Below are 24,978 nucleotides of genomic sequence, written 5' to 3' on the forward strand. Positions count from 1 at the left end.
TACATTTGTGCTAATATACTGTTTTAATGCTCTATATATAGATATATATTATATGAAGGTATTGTCATGATTATGCATATGTACTGAAATATGTTATTGCTCTAGTACCTTCCAGGTTGTGTGGGGATATATGGTTTGGATTGTCTCCCACCTTCCTCTACCAACATTTACGGTTATTACTGCTTGCTATTCTGATTCAGGCATGTGAATCTATGAAAGATACCCCAATACTGGATAAGAAAACAAGTTACTTACCTGTAACTACAGTTATCCAGTATTGGTATCTTTCATAGATTCACATGCACCCACCCTCCTCCCCGGCTGGGCAGTTCTTATTATGGATACTACTTCTCACTTGTGCTGGGAAAATCTGAGGAGAACTGCCTGGGCTGGGAAGGTTCTAGAGGGTGAGGTTATCTGATTGGCTGAGGCTACATTTTCAGTTCTTTTTACATAATGAGGTAGATAGGATGCTAAGTTTTGGGCCTAGTTGGGCCTATATCCTTTTCTAGCCTACTACTAATGGTTTTTAGGCACTGCTATATATATATAATTTACCGTGGGACTCCCGCCTCGACGACGGGGAATGATTCAGGCATGTGAATCTATGAAAGATACCAATACTGGATAACTGTAGTTACAGGTAAGTAACTTGTTTTCTTATGTCTAATACCATCATACAATAGCTTTCATTCCATTTTATTTTCTCCAAACAATTGAGAAAATGTTTTGTGTCTTTCAGATAGGATTTCAATGTCACAACAAGAGGGAAAAGAAAGGAGTCAATATACATTGATAAATGTTCTGTAAGACTCCCTTGCGAGGCCACAATAGGTCTCCCCGGTGGGTTCAGTTTGTCTTTATGAACCTTGGGTAGGTAATAAAATTTGGGTGTGACAGGGCTTAGGCATCTCAGAAATAAAAACTCATCAGAATTCAGCATATCCAGTTTGTACCATTTCGATATCATGTCATGGTAATCCGTTATGCTTTGATTGTATATTCTGTCATTGATTTTCATATATGTTGTAATATCTCCAAGTTGTCGTAAGGCTTCTGTTTCATATTGTATTTTTGTCAACAACACAATGTTCCCCCCTTTATCTGAGGGTTTGCAAACCAGATAGGAGCCTTCGCACAATGTTCTTAGGGCTTCTTGTTGTTTTTTTGAGAAATTATTTTCTTTGTTTTTGTATTTATTGTCATTTCTCAAACGTGTCAGATCCTTAACCACTGCCTCCGCAAAGGTATCAATAGCATCTGTGCCCATAATCGGCATAAAGCTCGACGTTGGTTTAAAGCTACTGGCTCCTCCTTTTTGTTGCACTTCCATGTTGTCCAATATTTGTGTGTTTCCTATGTCCAAAATCACTCCCTCATTCACCTCCACCCTTAATTCCTCCAGTGTTCTCGCACCTGCTAGATCTTTGCATCTCATCGTCTCTCCCAATATTCCTTCCACAGCCGTGGGTTTGTTGGATACTGGTTTCATTTTGAAAAATGTGTGCAGTTTTAGCTTTCGAGTAAATTTGAACAAGTCTATTCTTGTCTGGGCATATTCCAAGTTCTTTTGAGGGCAGAAGGACAGACCAAGTTTTAACATCGATTCTTCCTCTCTGGTCAGGACTTTAGATGTCAAATTTATTATAGTTAAATTGTCTTCTACATTTAGTTCTTCTTCTTGTAGAAGTTCTTGCTGCGGGTCACGGGTGGCGAGCCTACGATGTTTCTTGCCGCCGCCCCCCGCCTTGTCTTCCTCTTCCTCCCCGCCTCTCCGGCGGTTTGCCCCTGCCGCCCTGCAGTTGTTGTTTTCGTATCACCTTGAATTCCACATGAAAAGGTGAAGGATCTGTTTGTCCGTCCTCACTCGACAGCTCATCGCCCGTCACTTCTGACTCTGACGTTTCTGGTACCGGTGGTATCGGGCCTGCGGTCTTCTTTTTAAGTTCTTTTCTGGGATTGTCGTACTTCTTGGCGAATGTCAATACTCTGCCCATACTATAATCCCGCTCGTCTTTTGCAAACTTTTATTCCTTGCGTTGTTTTATTTTTCGTTCGTATGATTTTAGACGTTTTTTTTATTATTTCCCGTTTTTACTCTATTTTCTTTTGATCTTCTTCTTTCAGTAATTCATTCTCCAAATCTTTAATCAAGGCCAGGGCTTTCTCGCGGTCACTCCAGGCAAACTTCAGTAGGATTTCCAAACTTCGTTTGCAGGATTGGGCCGTGTGTTCTGCCCATGCATCCAAAAGTAAAGGATCCGGGTTTTCATAAGCCGGTATGGTGTATATTCTGAGGCCTCTTGGTACTCGATCTACCTCTATATAGTTTTGTAAAGAGGTTGCCTCCCACCATTTTCTAATCTCCCGTTCGTACAGGCGTTCCAATTTGGTCAATTTGGAATTCAAATCTGTAGTGTCTCCGCTCGCCTGTGCCTGTTTGTCCTTTTGCGCATCATCTTTTTTCTTATTTTTAAACATTCCCAGCTCAGCCTCACGTCGTTCCGTTTCACAAAACATTTCAATTAATTATAGCTGCGTCCGCAGCGTTTTCAATTCGCGTGCTCATTCTCCCAACGCTCTGTGGTATATACATATGAATATCAAGGAGTGCTTGTGCCAACCGACACCTTACCGGAGTGAACCAAGTCGTGGTATTCCTATGCTGTCCGCCACAGTCCCCAACCAATCCTGGTTTGCGTGTTCGGTGGTGACTCCTTATTTCTCCGTTTTCCTCTGATAAGGTGTCACTCTATGTTCTTGCACTGTTTTTCAGAAACAGTACTTTTGGGAGATGCTTCATTGCTGCCACAACAAGTCTATTCTAGATGAGTCCACAGTTCCTCATCATTATTGAGTCCCACTGGGGCTTTGCTTTGGAGATCGATGATGTAACGTGACTCGAGCTTGCAATTTCCTCACCCTATCACCACCTCACTCGTGTTTTTCCACTCTGTTTTACAATAGAATTGTAGTAGATCCCTCTTGCTCTGATGATATAACTCAAAGTGACGAGCAACAGGGTAAGCAGCATCTTTGTTCATAATCGTGCGCATATGTTCTAATATACTCTTCTTGGTTTGATTTATGGTGCTGCCTACATATCGTTTCTGACAGGGGCATATCAGGCAGTATATAGTGAAATCAGGATTGCAATTTAAAAACTGTTTAATGACTCGTACAGGCCTTGGATGCCCTGGTCTGCCCTCAAAAGTGGTCGTTTTACAACTGTGTTTACACGCTTTGCAATTCTTATAAGGAAAAAAGCCATTCATTCCCAATCTGTTTTGCACTGGTCGTGACTGGTTAAAGTGGCTATGTATTAGCTGGTCGCCAATGGAGGGGCATCCTTTGTAGGTAATGGGTGGACGTTCTGGAAGATGATGTTTCAACATGCTATCTGTTAATAAAATGTGCCAGTTCTTTTTGAAAATTTGTACAATGTTTCCTGATCTTTCATTGTATCTAGTAATCTCATACGTGCAGGTGCCTCGCTAGGTTTTGTTTTTCTGGTTTTTGCAACTAGAAGATCCTTTCTCTTGGTTTTCTGAACCTTTTCCTCTGCTGATTTCAAGTCCCCCCAAGTATACCCTCTTTCTCTAAAGTGCTGTATTGCTTCCTCTTTAGCTGCATTAAAGCTTGCATCGATGGCGCATATGTTCTAATATACGCTTCTTAGTTTGATTTATGGTGCTGCCTACATATCGTTTCTGACAGGGGCATATCAAGCAGTATATAGTGAAATCAGAATTGCAATTTAAAAACTGTTTAATGACTCGTACAGGCCTTGGATGCCCTGGTCTGCCCTCAAAAGTAGTCTTTTTACAACTGTGTTTACACGCTTTGCAATTCTTACAAGGAAAAAAATCCATTAAGTGTATATATATATATATATATATATATATATATATATATATATATATATATATATATATATATATATATATATATCATTTTGTGCATTTTTATAATGGTGGAATTAAATAAAACATTGACTGACGTGTTGTGCTGGAAGCATCTGCACAGCATGACATTGTGTTTCATTGGTTCATTAGCAGTGTCTTGACTTTCTTTCAGATGATTCATTCAAGAGCCGAACCAGTGGGAATATGACCTTCTCGTCTAGTTCTGCCATAGCATCTTCATCCTGTAACACGAGTAATACGCTTGATCAGAGGAGTAATGGGAATAAGGATATGCAGCCAAGGAAGATAAGCTTGTAAGTTGTTCTTTGACTTCACCTTATAGTTTCTGAATCATCATGTTGAAGTAAAATGTTTAAAAGTTGGAAAGTACAAGACTGAATATTCTAAAAATCGTTTTTTTCTTTATTAGACAAGGGAAACTTACACAAAAAGAGAAAATATCAAAATATCCTTTCACTCCTCCTAGTGCATTACTCTTAACTAAATATGGGTGCCTTTCTACCCCATCTAGACTCCATTTCACCAGCGGCGGCTGCTCCATTAGAGCAGAGGAGCGCTGCCCCCCCCCCACCACCAGGAAATAGAACGATAAGTAAACAGATTTTAAACTTGTTTTATTTTATTCCCCTGGACCCACCCCCAGGAGTCCGGCTAGTCATGAGGACGGGTCCAGGGGATGACACTACTAGTTGGGGAGTGATGGGCACTCCCTTCACTGTTCATGAGGGTTTGGCTAGCTGTCTCAGGGAGTCTGAACCCTCATGCGCAGTGAGGTTCTCCCCAGCCCCAACTGTGTTGAGGGGGCTGAAGAGAACAGGCACAGACACCCAGTCTGCCAGGGAGCATAAGTTTCCGGCGGAGAGGCCAATCCTGACGCTGCTTTCACGCAACATCAAGATTGTCCGTAGTCCAGTCTTGGACCACTTGCCTAGAGGAAGAGCATAGGAGCGTAATGCAAGAGGTGGTGACATTGTTCAGGTAAGTTTTTTAAATTATTATTATTATTATTTTTTTGTCCCTCGACTGATCGCCCCTCCCCACCTCCCTCCTCCAGCCTGGCCCACTCCACCACTTTGGCAGGGTCTCGGGCCACTACTGCACTTCACCCTGTCATTCCTTTACATATCCAAGTTTTTGACATAAGCCTACACCTTTTTTCTCTGTTCAGACCTCGTTAAAAAGCTCACCAGTGCTGGAAAATAGACAGAAAGAACCGGCACTGGTTCCGGCTGCTATTTCTAGCCAGATCAGGGATCCAGCAGACTCAGGGAAACATGTTAAATTTATCCTGATGTCATTTACTAAAACCAGAAAACATTTCAGCAGGGCCCTCGTGTTTTTTGCATTCCATTCAGCAACGTGCAGGTGGCGAGAGGACTTTCCTATTTACACTTACAGTTGTCTGTAAAATAAAGCCCTGATTTAAAGGGCTCTCAGCCCTCCTTTTGTTTGAGCATAACGATGGATGGGAGCTATCTGGAGCTTAACACCTGGACACTAAAGCAATAGAAGAAAACATAGACCACAGCATGTTTTCACTTCCAAAGTACTTAAGAGCAAGTGTGATTTGGAGGCAGGTTTTTAACTTTGTTGTACTCCCTATGTAAAATATCAGACAGCATGGTAAGAATGCAAGGTGTATTAGTCTGTATGAGTAATTACACAAATGTTGATGTAAATGGCACCTACTATTAAAAAAATATTTATAGCACTACTCATCCTAGTGAATGGTAGCACTACTCATCCTAGTGAAAGGCACAATAAATCATACACATGTTTACACAATTTACAAGAAATGTTACATTAGAGTATGAGGGTTATGACTTATGAGGTGTAGACATCAGATATCATCCATACTTGTAGCCATTATATGTTAAGTGTGAACAGTCGTAGAAACACAAAGTCAGGATATAAACCCTAACGTAGTTATTATGTATACTGGTAAGACTTTATTAATTCCCAAACACACCCTTCTCTGCAATCTTAGATCTCTGCAGTCATAGAATAACAACAGATTATAATAAAAAACCAATAAGGATCTAAACCTATAACTTACAGTTTGAATGCACTTCCTTGATGCTGTTAGAGCGCTGTGCTATATTAGAAGGATTGCAACTTACAAACTCAAAGTAACGAAATGATCTCAGTGTGAACAGCAGTAGCTCATTTAACTATCTAAATAAAGAAAACACATATGTGATCTGCATGTTACACTATGTAATGTAAAGTGGATTTGTAGAGCACTGCTTGTCACCTATGAGGGTATCAATACAGGATCTGCTCTGCAGTAGGTAAATTGACCCTCTAGGGGCCAGATGTAGGAGCCCTAATACCGGTCGGAAACGGACGATTTCGGCCGTTTCCGACCGGTATTAGGGTTTTCAGATGTAGGGGCATGTTATTTTAAGAATCGGTCATTTTACCGATTCGGTACATATACAGATTCTGTAAAATACTGAATCGGTATATTTACCGAATCGGTAAATCCATATGTAGGTGACACTCCTGAGAGTGCCACAGGCCTTTCAGATTCGGTATTTTACCACCCAATCCAATTGGGTGGGAAAATACCGAATCCAGGTGTGCATGCACATGTGTGCATGCACACCTATGCCAAGTGACAGACAGACATGCCCTTAGGGCATGTCTGTGTGCCACATGGCACACATGCCTGTATTTGGGGTGCTAGAGGGTGTCAAAGTGACACCCCCTGCACCCTTGCTGGAATCGGTATTTACCGATTCGGTAATGCCCATTGATTCCTATGGGCTTCAATGCCCATAGGAATCAATGGGCATTACCGAATCGGTTTTTACAGAATCGGTAAATACCGAATCTTAACGATTCGGTATTTACCGATTCTGTAATACCTACATTCCCCCCCCCCTCTATTTTACCGTTTCTTAAATACCGAATCGGTAAAATTCGGTATTTAAGAAGTGGCAAAATAAAATTACCTACATATAGGCCCTATGTTATCTAGTATTGGGGCATCTTTTATAGATTCACATGCCTGAATCATTCCGAACCATCAAGATGGGAGTCCCACTGTAACATATTCAAGCAGTATTTAAATAATGTCACAGGCTATAATGTCCCTGAACCATGTTTTACGTAGCCTATCTATGTCCTTTTCCGAAAAGGACTAAACTCTAAATGTGCCAGTCAGCTGCTAGCACCCTCTAGAACTCTCCTAGCAGATGCAGTTTCCCTCAGAATTTCACCGTATGTCATATGTGAAGGGAGTCTCCCCTGAGTTCTAGTCAGTTTCTTTCTGGAATTTTCCTCAAGGTTGATTTTTCAACATTTCAGATAAGAAAGGCCTCTTCCGCCCATGTAAAACCTGTGGCTGGAAGAGAGTCCATGTGGATGATCCACATAAAGACTGTATTTACTGCCTCCATCCTTCTCATGAGGTAAGACAATGCAAGATCTGTTGGACCTTTTCTTTTGAAACTCTGAGGAAAAGAGAGGGGAGGCTGATTGTGTGGCTCCAGTCCACTAAGCTGCAGACTTCTTCTAAAGAAGGCAGTGATAGATCATCTAGACCGCACAAAAGTTCCAGGTCTCAAGATGATACCCCTGGTGAGGGCAGGAAATACCTCAAACCCTACCAGGAAAGCAAAGGCCATAGAAAGAAGAAACATCATAAAGTCTCCTCAGAGCCTACAAAATCTGTCCCCACCTATCCTGTGAGAAAGGAGAAGGAGTGTCCTAGAGCCTCATCTACAGACTCTACAAGAAAAAAAGAAAATAATTCATTGAAGACCTTTCTCCACCCGGATGATTAATCCTTTGGAAAGATCTCCCCATTGCCTCCATCGCACTTATTAGACTTCCAACTGTCAGAAGATGAGGAGGATGAAGACGTATGGGTATATGTGGTTGCGCACAGCCCATCAGAATTGCATGTGAAATGCCAGGACGAGGAGGATGATTATGAGGACGAGCAATAACAGCTATATTACCAGCCATATCCGAGTCCTCCACGCCATTTTCAACCTTATTGTTTTTCCCATGAACCTCGTCCTAGGGAAATTCCGCATTTACCACCATATTTAATCCACAACCTTCAAGCCATGTTGGCAAACTGTAGGCAGAGATCTCTTCCCCAGGCGCCTAATGAGAAAAACCCCTCTTCTTCACAGGACGAGAGAGAAGAAGGAGAGATTCCAGAATCACATCCACCAGTGGATCCCTGAAATGACTATATTATCCGAACACCCTCTCCTCCGGCACATCACCCAGCGGACTCACCTCCTGAAGACTCCTCGACATTCCACAACTTGATGGAGAGAGAGCGTCCAACAGGTTCCAACTTCCTACTGCTGTTTAGAATATAGATTGCTTTATGTATGATTTTAAGGAGGAAGCCAGGAAATCTATTCGTACGATCCTTATATTAGATTATATCTGGCAGGAGGGAGTAAAGATAATGAAAACACCAGCCACAATAACACCAGTGCTACCTCAAATAGACATTAAGTACAGGGCTCCGGCAGATGCACGTTTTACCTGTTGGGTCACATTAAGCTGGATTCCATCACTTTGCAGGCGGCGCTGAGGAGATCGAAAAATCTGGCTACTCCAATCTCGATTCCCTCGGACAATGAGGGGTGCAAATCGTACATCATGGTAAGCCTTTTCCCACCATGGGCAGCCAACGTGTTTGGCTATTATCATCTGTTACGACTGACAGATGTGTTCGGATATGGCAGCCTTATTAGACCTTATCCCTGAAGACAGGAAACAAGATACGAGGAAGATCCTTGTAGAGGGTGAAAGAGCAGCCTTGGAGACCATTGACTGTGCAATAGATATGGCTAACACAGGTTTCTTACAACTGGCAAATGCAGCAGTGTTGAGACACCAGGGGTAGTTGAAGACGACCACTTTCAGGCCGGAAGTTCAAACAAAAATCTTGTACATGGCGTGCATTTGTAATTCTTTATTCGGCAAGAATATTGATGATGTGTTGCTCTCCATTAAATTAGACACTGACACAGCAAAGCCATTAACCACCTCCCAAAAATGAAAAATGCCCTTTAGGGGACAGAAAAGACGTACGGTTCCTCCATACAGAGGAGGTTTTCAGAGACAACAGCAGTACCAGCCCTATCAGGCTCAATACAGGCAGACTTATCAGCCCTCCACCTATCTCCAACCTGCAACAGCTGGTTTCTCCCAACAAGGCGCCCACAAGAGAACGCCGGGACAATGGAAAAAAGCAATGAGCAACGCGGGTACCAGCTCCCCCCTCCTTCATCCTTCCCATGGGTACAAAGATTTGCAGTTTTTACCAGCAATGGGAGAGGATAACATCAGACCAATCGGTGTTGGATCTAATTTCCTTTGGTCATACTCTGGAGTTCACAAACAAACCTCCAACTACTTCACCCAAGGGAGCCCCCTCCCCCTCATCTTTTTTTCACAAAGAAGTAAAGATCATGCTCTCAAAAGGTGCATTGAGGAAATTTCACCTCAGCAAAGGGGTCAGGGTTTCTACTCCTGTTTTTTCTTAATAATGAAGAAATCAGTGGAGTGGAGACCAATACTGGATCTCAGATGCCTCAACAAGTACCTGAAAAAGTAAACTGTTGTGTAGTTCCTATAAACCTGTATTAGATCTGCGCGTTTAGACAACATACATTGTAGGATTGGTGTCCAGACTGATTATGACAAGCGTGGAGAATCACGACGCTCGCACTTAGGACCCGGCCTCTCCGGACCCCGCCCGCTCCTGGTCTTCGGTGGTTGGTCGGGCGGACGGCCCAATCGGCGATATCGCGTGACCCGAGGGTCAGGGGGTGGAGACTCCGGGCCTATTTAGGGTCAACTCCCTGTGACTGGGGTCTCTGTTCCCGCTATCACTCCTGGATACATGACTGCTCACGCCGGCGCCTGGCCATTTTCGAGATTCAGGCCGGCTTTCCGAAATTCCCACCCACCCGTCCCTTAGATTAATGGTTTGAGGGGCGTTCTGCGGAGAAGAGACCTGCGATCAGTAAATAGTGGCTAAACAAGATGGATGGGAGCCCGCTTGCCGGGCTCCATAGGCCAGCTCTGATGGGGGATATGGCAAGCTCTCCACTGGGAGGAAGTGACCACCAGCTGGGGAGGCTAGGGCGACAGATTTCGAGCCTCCCGGGCGACCCTGGGCAGCCTGGTGGTCGAGAGGTGGGCCCCGGTAATGGCGGACAAGGATAGAAGGGCGGGACCCACCACTCTAAGGGGCAGGTGCACGGCACTTGGCGTAGGATACCCAGTTGCGAGATGCGAACCAGATGGTGTTCCTTCCTTAGGGTTGGGAAGGTGATGGAGCTGATATGCTCACGGAGCTGATATGCTCATAAATGTAGTTATGTTATAACTTGTGATTTTGATATGCATGTTATTGCTTGTCATGTTTATACAATGTGTGAATAAACATGGCCTTTTTAACCCCACCTGAATCTCTGGCGATTTCAAATGTGGGGATCTTGCATGTCTAGGGTAGGTGGGCGGCGGGGGCATATCTGGAGGGTACGGGTCCTATAGACACCCCCACTTGGTATGTTAGCCTGTATACCAGCTAGCTCACAGTGCAACTAGAAGCCCCTTTTACCAAGGAGAGAACAGTTCTTGGCAACTATAAAATATGACAACTCTGTCCCTCACTCTGTCCCATGAAGGATTGTCGAAACAGTATAACACTTTTTGCTCAGTCACTCATGCTCACTTTGTCTCAGAGAGATAAACAGAATAAACGGTGGGTATATTTTTTAATAGGCATTTAATGAACCAGCGTCATTCTAGTGAAAAGTTGGTGTGCTGAAACAGCTATTAGACAGAAACAGATATAAATGATTAGAAGCACCAATAGAGTAAAAGATTGGTAGATTTCCACCATAGTGCTAAAACAATGAATACTGGCAGGTATAAAAACACATGACAATAAAATACATACTCCAATGGTGCGACCCTAAGAAGATGTACCTAAGTGTACCTAGCATGTATGTCTGTGTAAAGTCAAGAATCCCTATAGGATAAAGTCAACCCTATTTCCTGAAGTGAGATGTCAGTCCACTGCGAGCTGGAGTGTCGGCATGCAGAAACCTCAGCGTCTTGCATCAGTGTGTCAGTATGGAAGTCTTTTTCTCCGCTCCCTATGCCAGCAAGATATTGTGTTTATATACCCAAAGTTTACCCTCAGGGTTTCTACCTTGCTGTGTCATGTTGGACTTAAGATGACGGAAGGAATGACCTGTATACATAGTTATTATGCAGGAGATAGTAGTCCTGCTGAGTTTCCAAGAATCATCATGCATAATGGATGAGGCTAGTTTTCAGGGATAACCTTACTTCCTGGAGCAGTATCGTAACTAGGGAAAAGGTCAGTCCCAAGAACCGTTATGTAGTGTAATGGTAGGGGAGAAAACGTTCAAGATGGTAACCTTAGCTGAGATTCTGTGTCACCTCAACAATGGAGACTTTATGACCCCCATCCATCAGAAACACTAAACATTCCTCAGGTTTACGGTAGCGGGTACCCAGTACTATTAATTTCAAGGTTTTTTCTGCCTCAAGTACGCACCCAGCATATTTGGTATTGCCCTATGTTCTCGAGGTCACCAAGTATTGATTTACTTAGACGATTGGCTACTGAAAGCACAAACAGCAGACCAATTAGCCAGAACCACGGACGCTTGTCTCCAGCTATTCAACAGACTATGGCTGACAGGGAACATCAAAAAGTCTTTTTTTCTTCCTAGTCAAATAACACCATTTGTGGGAGTCAAGGTTAGACATGATCCAATGCAGGACCTTCCTATCGGATGAGCGACAGGCACGTCTACAGTAGCTTGCTATGACTATCTCAAGAAGAAAGTCCATTTCAGTGAGAGAATTCAAGTTGCTCCAAGGTATATGTTCTTCAGCAAACGACCTAGTACCCTTAGCCAGGCTCAAAATGAGATCTCTGCAGGAGCAGCTTCAGAAACATTGGCTACAAATATTGAGATCCTTCGAAGACAACATTCTAATAACCCCAGCATGAAAACGGCAATGTAGTGGTGGTATCACAGTCCACATCTTTCCAAGGGCCTCACTTTCTTACACAAAATACTAGACTACAGACTGACAACGGATGCCTTTATGGAATGCTGGGGAGGTCATTTACAGGATTTCCGAATCCAAGGCAAATGGTCCAGTTCTCAAAGACAATGTCAAATTAATAGCCTGGAGCTGAAGGCTATATTCCTCTCTTTACACTTCAGAGAACGAAGGACATTCGAAGGACTGATCAGTTATTAGTTGCCTATGGTGAAGGCAGAGAAGGGACTACAAAAAACAAAGGCCACTATTGCATGATTGATATCAGCTGCGGTACAGTTCTGTCATTTCAAAGCTATCAAACCTTTGGAAAAGACAGCAAAGTCTCACTCCACCAGAGCAGTTGCAAGTCTGCTGCCCTCTTTGCGGGAGTTACACTGAAAAAATCTGTTGTGCTGCAACCTGGAGCACCACTCACACCTTCATGCAGTGCTACTGCCTGGAGTTCTCACAGGATGCAGATGTGGCAGTGGGCCAGGTGGTGCTTCACCATCTCTTCCATTAAGGTAAGCCTTGTTCTAATCTTCAGAAAGAGTCTTTTAATCTTATGGTGATTTCATATGCTTACATGTTCTTAATGACATGAAACATTACTAGGTAAAGTGTATTACAAGTTATGCTGTCCTTTTTTGTCTTGCTAATGCTTGGTATATGAAAATGTGAGTATATAAGATATGTATTAAGTTTTGTCTTATGATTATGTTCTGTGCATTGGGTTGGGTGAAAGCCAGATTAGGAGGAGCATACACCATCAGTAGATTGCATATAGCAGCACAGTTGAGCTACAGCATAACCATTCAGAAATGTTGCTGCAGCAAGCAGAAAAGAGACAAGCCAGTCATTTCTCATAATTGTTGGGTCTCAAAGGGAATTACGTATGCACTTTAAAATGGCAGTTGAACCAACACACAGTACTAAACAGTCATTGACTATTTCCCTGAGGGGGTTTAAAAAGTACTGACTTCCTGGTCTGCATTTGTTTTAGGATCGATATAGAATAAGTGCGATGTCTAGCCCCAAACTGGAGCTATCTTAAAGCAAGTGATCAATTGATAATGCTCCATGGAACTGGCTGCCAAGGAGGAACGTTTATGTTTGGAATGTTCAGCTATCAGTATAGCCAGAGTAAAGTTTTTTTTCGTTCACAATCCTATTTTAAGATTGTTATTTTATCAAAATTACAGTGGTCTGTGAGCAACACCGGCGGTCCTTATCTAAGAAACGTTCCAAATCTCGTAACAAATCACATGTTTTACCTGCAGAACTACCACATGAAAGAGATTTTCTCCGGTCATTCCTTGTAATGTATGTTCTAAATTCCATTGCCAATGGCATGTCAATATGGGCTGCACCTTTTAATGCCTTTCCTTGGACTTTGAGACATCGTGGTGTCTAGGGGAAGCCATATGGGGATCCATTGGATGGGAGCTGCCCTGAGCCCCCGTTGGGGCTCAGGGAGGCCCCATGCCGAGACAGATGCTTATACGAGGTATTGGGGTGGGAGGGAGGGGGGGATATTGGGTCAGTTACTGTTTTTTGTTTTTCAGTGCCATAACATGTCTATCCCGCAGCTACATCTAAGCCTATGTGCATCACATGCGGTCCCCCAAACTTATACATTGCTGTCTACCCTGTCACAAAATATGCCTAGGCCCACGGAGCGGCGCTTTCGGGTGATCAGCTGGAATGTCAAAGGCCTACTAGATAAGTCAAGCGAGGTGCCATCATCCGCCAAGCTAAACGGTATGGCGCATATATCCTACTTTTGCAGGAAACGCACCTGCTTGGGAATGGACTTCCATGTTTGACGCAAATTGGGTTTGTACTGGCCTTCCATTCGGGATTCACTAGAGGCTCACGGGGCATAGTGATACTAATTCACCATAGAATCCCATTAATACATGAAAGGACATGGACGGACTTTCAAGGTAGATATATCATAGTTACGGGCTCATTGTACAGCCAGTCATTTGTCCTCGGATCTGTATATGCTCCCACGACCCTCGCGTGGAACCTGATGCGATTATGGGTTGAGATACCCCTGGGGCTGTCCTCGGTTGGGTGAGATTGGAATGATACGGTGAGGCCCTCTATCGACAGTTGGCGTAGTGCAAGGAATATAGTCAAGCCCTGGAGGTCAAAACTAAGATCTTTGATGTAAGAGCTAGATTGGGTAGACACCTGGAGACAACTTCACCTCACTGAACAGAGAAACAATTACTTCTCTTGCACTCATGGGTCCTTCTCCCGTATTGACTACATTTTCATGTCTCAACAGGAATGTCACGTTAGAAGGCATTCAGCAAGGGGGGAAAAAAACCAAAGCACAGGGAAAAAAGGGCAAGGGAGACCAAAGGATAATGCAAAGGTTATTATTTACATATAGAGACACATAAATACAACTGAATTGCAGTGACCAAAACAACCAGATGTGTACTGACAGTGTATAAGTGAGTGATTGGCGCAGTGACACATTGTGAAGCGGCGCAAGTGCAGATAAGTGAAGGTCAAGACAATTATTTACAAGTACAAATAAACATTCATTGGTTGTAAATGACCAATAGAAAGCCGCAAATGGCGTTGCAGAGTCGACGGCGTTTCAACCTCTATAACTCTAAGGTCATCAGCAGGACAATGGTGACATGGATTAAAACTTGTGCTCTGTCCGACTAGAAGGTCGGAGTCCTTGATGGGGATCCGTGGCAGCTTCGAGGGAGTATGATCAACCTTATGGAGCCGATCAAGAGGGTAGTCAAAAATCAATAGTAACAGACGAGCAGGATATAAATCAGCGCTCGGAATATGGCATAGGGCGAGACCGCAAGTCTACAAGCAACTATGGCGGGCCTAGTAAGTCGGGGTGTTTCCCAGAAGTAAAAACCATCCCCGGAGATACGGAGGAGCTCGTCGGCAAACAAAGGAACCAATCAATAACCCCTATGGAGTGCGAAGTGCAACCACAAGGGAACTGGTAATTACTATCGAGCTTGGAAATGAAGCCGGGTAAGACTGACTTTTTATATAGCGCTGGCTAGACCCGAGGGTATCAGGGCGCTTCACAACATATACAATAATGTGCAGATAGACGGTACAAGTAGTTGGTAGAACAAGAGGATTCTAGCCAGGAAATGAACGAACACCCAAGAGAAGGGGAAAAAGGGAGAGGAGGGTGGAGGTCAAACCAGATGAGCATCCGGGCGGATTCATTGTCCAAAAAAAAAAAGATTTCTTGTTCCGATCAGTGTCTTCAGTCTCCCAGCCAAAGGTACGGTGGAGCGCCAGCAGAGGTACTTCCTTGACTCTTATCGGTTTATTCTAGCGCGGTCGAGGAAGAGGACTTTGAGTAGGTGCTTGAATTTTGGAAATGAGGGGGTCATTCTGATGTGGGGGGGTATGGTATTCTAGATTTTGGGGGCGTTTCCAGCAAATGATTTGGCTGCTGTTTTTTGCTTATGAGTTTTCAGCGGGATGAGTAGCAGAGTGTTGGAGCTCCTGAGATTTCTGGACTGGCCGGCACTTTTGAGTTTGTTGGCCAAGTATTCCGGTTTGCCTGTATGCAGGGCTTTGTGCATGAGGCAGGCTGTTCTGAAGCTGGCTCGCAAATCAATTGGGAGCCATTTAAGTTTTTGAGAGCCGGAGAGATGTGTTCAAATTTCCTGGTACCAGTGACCATCCTAGCAGCCACATTAGAAGGTTGTCTTCAGTGGGGCGAGGTGTGATTTTTCTGTTCCAGTCAGGGCGGCAATCCCATAGTCAATTCTAGAGAGCACCAGTGCTTGGGTGGTTTGTTGAAGGTCTTTGGGTGGGAGGAAGGGTTTTATTTTGTAAATTAATTTCAGGTTGAGAAAGGCACTTTTAGCGGATCTTTAAATGTGTTTTTTCATGTCCAATTTCGGGTTTAGGGTGATCCCTAGAGATTTTACTGAATCCGCCAGGATGAGGTTACAATTGAGGGCGTCAATGGCTTTGAGCCATTCTTCAATTTGGGGGTTTTTGTCTTTGTTGGAGATGAGGAGTATTTCCGTTTTCTCTTGGTTGAGTTTCAGGTGATTACTTGAGAGCCAGTGTTGAACCTCCTTGAGCGTGGCGTTAAGTCTCTGGATGTCAATAGAAGTGGTTTCTAGATAAAGCTGCATGTCATCAGCATATAACTGAAAGGGGATGTTGAATTTCCTGAGTAGAGTGGTAAGGGGTGCATTGTAGATGTTGAAAAGCTGAGGGGAGAGCAATGATCCTTGTGGAACACCCCTGATGACGGGGTGAAGGTCGGATTCGAGGTTTTTAATTTTTATTCTTTGTGAGCGGTTGTGGACAAAGGAGTAGAACCAGTGGAGGACCGTCTTTTGAAGACCAGCCCTTTCTTGTAGAACCTTGATGAGCAATTTGTGATCAACTGTATTGAATGCGGCCGATAAGTCTAGAAGGATGAGAAGGCAGAATTGATCCGAGTCAAGTGACTTGAGTGGGTCGTCAATGACGTTGAGGATTGCGGATTCAGTACTGCAGCCCTTTCTGGAACCCAATTGATGGTGATCTAGGAGATTGATGTTATCCAAGGGTTGGGTTAGCTGAGGGAGTACACATCTTTCCAGGATTTTGGACAAAAAAGGTAGGTTCCATACACGTCTGAAGTTGTTTAGATCCTCAGTGTCTAGCCCTGGCTTTTTTAGCAGAGGCGTGACTTGGCCTACTTTGAGGCAGTCCAGTACAATTCCAGAGCTCAGTGAGCTGTTAATGATCTTGCATCTTAGCGGGCCAGGACAAGCTTCAGGTCTTTGGCAAGGTGCCGGGGTGGTTGATCCAGGGCGTGTGATGAGGGTTTAACATTGGAGATTAATTTGACTATCTCTGCCTCCTGGATGTGAATGAAGGAGGACCAATGTTTAGGGGGGACCAAGGAGGCGCTATCCTGAGTTTCGGATGGTTTGTTCTTGATGGAAGGGATGAGATTTGAGCCAAGTGAGAGATCTATTTTAGCGATTTTTCCATTGAAAAAGCTGGTGAAGTTGTCACATCCTTCTTTGAATGCCTGTGTTGATGATGTCATGAGCTTGGAGTTTTGAGTCCTGATGATATTGAAAAGCTCTTTGGGTCGGTTTTTAGCGGTGTCTAGCCCAGAGCAGAAGAAAGCTGTCTTTTTGTTCTTAATGTGCTTTTTGTAAGATCTGCGGGCTGCTTGGAGTTGATCTCGATGGAGGGTGGAGGGATTGTTCCTCCAAATCCTTTCTGTGGCTCTTAGATGTCTTCTTTCTTCAATGATGTTAGTCGTGAACCATGATCTGGAGGGATTGTTCCTGGATTTATTTAGTTTCAAAGGGGCAAGGTGGTCCAGGGTGAGTGGTATATTGGAGTTGTAAAGAGAGGTGAGTTCGATGGTTGATCAGTGATGTTGGGAAGGAGCAAGCTGATTCCTTATTCTAGGTCAGCTCGAGGGATCTGGGCTGTGTTGCTGACCCATTTTGGAGGGTTTTTGCTGGGGGTGTTGCGTTAGGCCCGCATGGTTGTTGTGAAAAAGAACTATGTGGTGATCGGACCAGTCTACTGGAAGGATGTGATTGATGGAGACTGCATCGCTTTCTGCAATAATTGCGTCGAGGATTGCTCCTGTGTGATGAATTTCTTCTAAGCAGTGTTATGTCAGATTGGTTTCTACTAGTATGTTGTTTATGGATATGGATAGGGCCTTTGACTCCCTGAGCTAGACTGACCTTTTTGCGTTTCTCAATCGTCTTAATTTTGGTCCTCGCCTGCTACAATTCATCCAGCTCCTTTACACAGATATCACGGCCTCAATCCACGTGGCAGATACCATCTCACCGACCTTTTCTATTGGCCTTGGCACCCACCAGGGCTGTCCTCTCTTTTCATATCAATTTGTGCTTGCTATGGAGCCTCTGGCGGCATGGGTACAGGTAGATGCACAGTTCAGGGGGTTTGGGTGGCTGGGGCGGTTTCTGATCGCATAGTTTTATAAGCGGATGATGTATTATTTTTCCTTGCGAGACCTGACCGATCAGGACTCAGACTCCTCAGGATCATGCAGACCTTTGGCAAAACATCTGGGCTATATATGAACTCCTGTAAATCCTACCTCTGGCCTCTGCACGACGCGGACCCGCTGGCTTAGTGGTCCGAGGAAGTTGCAATGGTGGGGGATGGCTTTAAATACCCGGGGGTCTTCCTAGCTGCCTCACAACACTTGTCTTGGGAACGAAACCTAGCCCCTTTGTGGGTGCAAATCAAGGAGCAGACCCACTCTTGGTCACATCTGCCACTTTTCCTTTTCGGGAGGTTGGCCATTTTCAAGATGGTCTCCCTGCCATGTTTCTTGTATCAACTCCAAAACCACCCATATTCGATACCACCTAGTTTGTTCACACGACTAAATTCTACTCTCCAAGATTTTCTTTGGGGGGGCAGCTCGGATCGAGGGGCATTGAAGACGTGCTTTTAATCGACGTATTGTGGTGGACTAGCAATGCCGGATGTCCAGGCGCATCATGCGGCAACGCATCTACTTATACTAAATGACTGGTGGTGTGGTGATCGGTCGGACCCCGCATATACGCTCGAGCGCTGGCTGATGAATGACGTGCCCCTTCATACGCTCCTCTATTTGGGCCTTGCTCGGCGGGACTTGCCCCTGGAGACTGCCACAGTTTTTCAATTGTGGAAACACATGCTTCAACAGTAGGGTTGGTGGGGCAGAATAACAAAGGAGGCTCCACTCTGGCACAATGGCCTTATGCCACAACTTGCTGGGCTCCCAGGTTTCGTGGGATGGGAGGCTATAGGAATTTCAACTGTGGGGGATGTCCTTCATGGACAGACCCTGAAGTCCTTTCAAGAATTACAGCAAGAGTATGCGATGCCTCAATGACAATTCTATAAATACCTTCAGTTCCGCCATGCCTTCACTCCATATCTAGCTCTAAGTTTTCATGCGAGAACTGGGAGAACACAAGATCACCAAAATATATTGCACGCTTGTCACAAATAGCCACACAGCACTGTCTAATACACGAGAGGCTTGGCATACAGACTTTGGCCCTTTAGACGATGAGGTCTGGACCGAGGAGCTGTCATCCCCTTGAAGTGCCGCCATAGCGACTCGGCTACGTTACATGCAGATTAAGTACCTACACAGGGTATATTATACTAGACATCGGCTTTGGCGGCTGGAATTAATGCCTCTCCACTCTGCTTGTGATGCCAGGCAGCCAAGGGTACTTTCCTCCATACTATTTGGCTGTGCACATCTCTCTCAAGATTCTGGAAAGGGGGCGTGAAGCTAGACATTGTGAGGACCTGGAAGGACACCTGCCTGCATCCATTGGAGCCTGGAAAGGGGGCCTAGATTTAGTTAGATTTAGAGTTAGAGATACCCATATTCGCTGCATGGGGCTGCCCCCAGAAACACCCCAAGATATGGAAGAGATGGGCAGTCTTCTGGGGAATGTACATAGAACCTATACTAGATCATCCGATAGATTGCTGCTCCTCATGCCTACCATTGGGTTGAGTGTGCGAGGTTTAATGACCTAATTCTTCTCTCTGGGGTTGGCTCGACATGTAACATATAACAGATGGGATATCTGACACTTCAGTTGACTGTTAATGTAATATGTTGTTATGCATATGATTTTTTTCTGCATAGTTGTACACAAAATGTCGACATCAATACTTGTACTATGTATATTTCACTGCTTCAATATATGGCCTTAACAGGCATACTCTGGCTGTTGACAATAAAATGTTGTTGTGGGAGAAAAAGTACAGTGGTCTTCCGCTGTTACAACTCCTGGAGAGAGAGAGCGCTGAGTAATTAGGTATTTATTGATGGTCTGAAAATAAATCTTGTGGAGGTTTTGGGCCTTGATGGGTTAACTTTCCTGCCTTTATCACAATTTTGTTTTCAAGAGCTTCTTAGCATGCTTATCATAAGAGCATAATGGTGTTTTGGCATGCATACCTTACTGAGTGAACCATGTGACAGGATTCTTACATCCATAGATTAGTATAGGCCTATTTAATGTGTACATTGATTCAATGTAAACATTTTGATTAATTTGCCCCCTTGTCCATTAATTATCTAATATGGGGCCTTTAGACTGGGTGGGTCCTTCTAATCCTTGCTGTAGGCCCATCGAAGTGAGGAATTCTGATTATGTCCATGCCTTCTTTTGTCAGCCTGAAATTGAAATTGCCAATTTTTATTACATTAGCTGCAGTGGCTCTTAAGAAGAGTAAGAAATTAGAGTTATAGTTGAGGGAAGTGAACGGCTAAAGTCAGTAAATAAATCTGTGCTCTACCATCTGGCAGGTTGTCACAAAGTAGGCAGGTTTAACTTAACATGTAAAGTATTTATGCACTACTCACATAATAATAACATGAAAATACAACACAAGAACAAATTCAAACCAATTTAGAAAAATAGAACATGTTTTAATAAATAAGAATGACTCTAAAGCAACAAAAACCCAGTAAGTAGATCCGGAGAAAATACATTTTAAAGTTTGAACTGAAATCAAGCACAAGGCACCAACCATGGCTTTCTGGTTGCACTAGACCAGGTCAAAGTCAAAGATTATGGCCAACCACGATAGAGCGCGGGTTGGATACGGGTACCAGGTTCGTACTGTGGAATTTTAACTTCTGGCCTAGAAACCTTCATGGAGAAAGAATGCTTGTCGATGAATCATGGCAAGTTGGAAGCTGGATCCAAAGTGGAGCTCAATGATGGCGGGCCCTCGGTGTGGTCATTGAGGAACGTGGGAAACGTCTGAGCAAGAAGAACATGACATGGTCTTCCTGGAAACAGACTTTGGTTGCTCAGACGTTTCCAAATTGAAAAACAGAAGAGGGGCCCTGAATCTAAGGCTTAATATCAAGGAGGGGAACAACCCGCCAGGGCGAGAATACTGGAAAGAAGAACATGAAAGGAGTGGCCCCTAAATGCCAGGAGGACACAGTTCTAATCATACATTGAACTAGCCCACACAACCACAAGGAGAATTTATTTATTCAAAAATATTTTAATTTTTTTTAATATAGAGAATTTTCATAGAAAACTAATTTCATTTGAACAGTGTAGCAACATCTGTTAAACATTTCATCATTATATACAGGACTTAGGTTAAAAAACTAGGACACACCAAAATGATTAAAAAAAGGCACAAAGTACATTCACTCCTTCACTCAAACACACCTCTTGTACAACCAGTTACACATACAAACAATCACATACATATCACCACACACAGAAGCGCCGACGCACGTTTCGGACAAGTGCCAATACAGGCTTCCTTCATCAGGGCGTACTTGGGATCGAATTATCAGACATAAAGAATAACGTCTGACAGAAGGGTCCTCAGAAGCAGTCCTAGTAACTGCTCTGGAAACCCCATGCTTAGGGTCCGACTCCACAGAGGGATGTAACGAGATAAGCCTGAAAAAATCTTCCGGCGCGTAAGGTTCAGGAGCCGTCAAAGTAGCTGCGAGCCTTCCTCTCCCTGCGGCGGTGGATTCCGCCGGTCTAACCGCCGCAGGGAGAGGAAGGCTCGCAGCTACTTTGACGGCTCCTGAACCTTACGCACCGGATACATCCCTCTGTGGAGTCGGACCCTAAGCATGGGGTTTCCAGAGCTGTTTCCCCGACCGTGAAGACTCTTGACAATCGATTCTTAAGGTCCGTTATCTGTTTTACCTGCTCCCCCCCACTGGCATCTTTATCTGTTTGGAGCTTACTATTGGATACACCGGACCTCGATAAGAGACCTTGGCTGCACCTTTTTCCTTTACGACTTGCTGCATTTCTTCAGCTCCTCCCCTGGGTCATTCTTGGATCCTTTTCAAGCCCCTGAATTAACGACTTTTCGAATCCCTGCTGCTCAGTGAATGTTTACACCAGTGTGATCTCGCTGAGGCTTACTGCTGCGAATTATTAGAAACCTCCCCTTGGGCCCCTCTGCTGAGGGTCTTTCGAATTCCCTCTCACAGCCCTTGCTGTTACTAGGACTGCTTCCGAGGACCCTTCTGTCAGACGTTATTCTTTATGTCTGATAATTCGATCCCAAGTGCGCCCTGATGAAGGAAGCCTGTATTGGCACTTGTCCGAAACGCGAGTCGGCGCTTCTGTGTGTGGTGATATGTATGTGATTGTTTGTATGTGTAACTGGTTGTACAAGAGGTGTGTTTGAGTGAAGGAGTGAATGTACTTTGTGCCTTTTTTGAATCATTTTGGTGTGTCCTAGATTTTTAACCTAAGTCCTGTATTTAATGATGAGATGTTGCTACACTGTTCAAATGAAATTAGTTTTCTATGAAAATGCTCTATTTAAAAAAAAAATTAAAATATTTCTGAATAAAAAAATTCTCCTTGTGGTTGTGTGAGCTAGTTGAATGTATGATTAGAACTGTGTCCTCCTGGCATTTAGGGAACACCCCTTTCATGTTCTTCTTTCCAGTATTCTCGCCCTGGCGGGTTGTTCCCCTCCTTGATATTAAGCCTTAGATTCAGGGCCCCTCTTCTGTTTTTCAATTTGGAAATGTCTGAGCAACCAAAGTCTGTGTCCAGGAAGACCATAACATCGATTCGATGCTGCTTAGCTTCAGTCCTGATAAAGCCCTCTACATTCGAACTAAGAAACTTTTATGGAAGTTGTAAAAAAATTAGGTTTTGAGTGATGGGGTTGAAAACCGTTCTCAAGCAACAACCACAACCTTTGCCAGGGTGAATCACAAAAGTCACTAAATTAACCTGTGCTCAACTCTCTGGTAGCTTGGCACAAATGGCTTAACTTAGAGGCATGATTGGCTAGGGTATGCACCTAAGTCATGCAGAACCACCCACTCTAGCCAGGATAAGGGATTTACACACCCAAGATAACCCCTGTGGTAGCTTAGCACAGCTGTCAGGCTAATCCCACAGGAAATGTGTGAAGTATTTACACAATACACACACCAGTGACACATGATGCACACCACAGAAAGAGACTCCACACAAGGTTATACAAAAAGTATCCTTTTTCCGATAGATACCTCTTCCTGTGGATTCCTCATTGTTTGAATTACCCTTGCGTCAGCATTCCACGGAAATCTTTTCTAGCTTTCCCACGTTGACGAGGAAGTCACAATGTCCGCTCGATACTCCGTATGACGTCATCGGAGCCATAAGAAGACCTCATTGGCGTGCTGATGTCAGTTCCCTTTTTCCCGCTCAGTCAACACGTATCGTTTTTTTCTTGTAGACTCAATTTTCTTTGTTATACTTTGTTTCTGCTGTTTCCCTTGGCGTAGCAGTGCTATGGCTTCATTGAAGAAATCAGGATTCAAGTGTTGTAGAGAGTGTGGGGGCCACATGTCCATCATGGACTGTTGTAAACGAATCTAGGCCCTTAGTGTAATTTTCCCGATTCATGCCCTTCTATAGGTATACTTTATCATATCCTTATATAGGCATAGAAGCCACTGCCCTATTTGGCCTAAGCCATACAGCCCAAATTCGGCATGGCTACTGCCACTAGGTTCCGAGAATTAACAACAATTTCTTGGAAAAACCCGCTTTCAGCAGCTAGGAACCTTCCCCCTGCTTGAATATTAAGTTCTCCAAGAACTCCTGGCGTTTTCCAAGAATTTAGCCTTTGAGTGACGATATTAAGTCCAAACATGCGTCAAACTCGGCACTTTCAAAGTATAAATATGCCTAGGTTTGCCCAGTCAAACACAAAGTGGTTTGGAGCAGATCGACTATCTACTTGCCCGACGCCCTGCAGCCGCTGGTCGACCTTAAGACCCCGCCGGCGTCGGCCCCTAGGGTGTCATCTCCGGCGTCGTCCCCGCACAACGCCGTCCCTTGTCCACCACTCGGTCTGGATCCGGCGTCGGAGCGGCGTCGCTGGACGCCGCATTCGGCGCCGGCCAAATAGGAATTCTTCGATGATCTGGGTCCATCCTTTACTCCTGAATTTCAGGACATGGACGACGAAGGAGACTGGAGGGGTCTGAGGACCTTCTGGCATGTGAGTGCCAGTCATTTCAGGACTGGACACAGGAACTAGGGAAAGTCAGTGGCCTGGATACCTCCCCAGACACTGGTTTTATTTCCCCTCCTACCATGGCTACGGAGGAGGAGGCTGCTTATAGTGTGGTGCTGACAAGGGCGGCCAAGGCCTTGGATCTTGAGCTCCCCGTCGCAAAGGTGAGGTTTAACATCCTCACAGAGATCTTTAAACCTCCCCAGAGCCTCTACTGCTGTTTAATGAGGCTCTCACGGGCGTCCTGTTGAGCGCCTGGTCCAGGCCCGCTACAGGTCCCCCTGTAGATAGGAACGTTGCTAGGTCCCACCTCTCTTCTCCGGGCGACCCAAGTTTCTTGTCCACCCACCTCTCCCCCGAGAGCCTAGTTATCCAGGCCTTTACTTCCCAATCCACATTCCCGACTGCACCACCAGATCGGGAATCCAAGAGGTATGAACAATTCGGCAAGAAGATGTTCTCCTCCCTTAGTTTAGGATTGCGGTTGGTCAACACCGCGTGCCTCCGGGGCCGTTACACCCACTCTCTGTGGGATATGGTCGTGGAAGTGCTGTCTGAGTGCCCGGAGGAAGCCCGGGTGAAGCTCGCTCAAGCCCTCGCGGAGGGAAGAGACGCAGCGCGGTATTCAATACGATGTGGACTGGATACCAGGGACTCGCTGGGAGAGTGATTTCCACGTCTGTCGCGGTTCACCGCCGCGCCTGGCTGAGGTCCGCCAACTTCTTGGCCAACGTCCAGAACACCCTTATGGACATGCCGTTTGATGGCAGCCACCTCTTCTGTGTCAAGGCAGATAGTGCGCTGGAACGCTTTAAGGACTCCAGGGCTACGGCCAAGTCCTTGGGCCTGTCGGCCCCGTGCCAGCAAACTTCTGCCCAGCGCTCCTTTTGTAGCCACGGAAGAGGCGCCCCCACATGTCCTGCCA

The 24,978-nt window shown here is 44.7% G+C and overlaps 1 protein-coding gene across 2 annotated transcripts in view; it reads left to right on the forward strand.

Annotated features, from left to right (window-relative positions):
- PPP4R4 (protein phosphatase 4 regulatory subunit 4) overlaps window positions 1-24,978 on the forward strand; it is a 1,899,245-nt gene that overhangs the window by 1,866,014 nt on the left and 8,253 nt on the right. For both annotated transcript variants that reach the window (XM_086937722.1, XM_086937723.1), the window contains one exon: window positions 4,078-4,219. In XM_086937722.1, coding sequence (XP_086793848.1) covers window positions 4,078-4,219 — 142 coding nt within the window. The remainder of the gene's footprint in view (window positions 1-4,077; window positions 4,220-24,978) is intronic.

Source organism: Lissotriton vulgaris, chromosome 9 (genome assembly GCF_964263255.1).
Source record: "Lissotriton vulgaris chromosome 9, aLisVul1.2, whole genome shotgun sequence".
NCBI lineage: Eukaryota > Metazoa > Chordata > Amphibia > Caudata > Salamandridae > Lissotriton > Lissotriton vulgaris.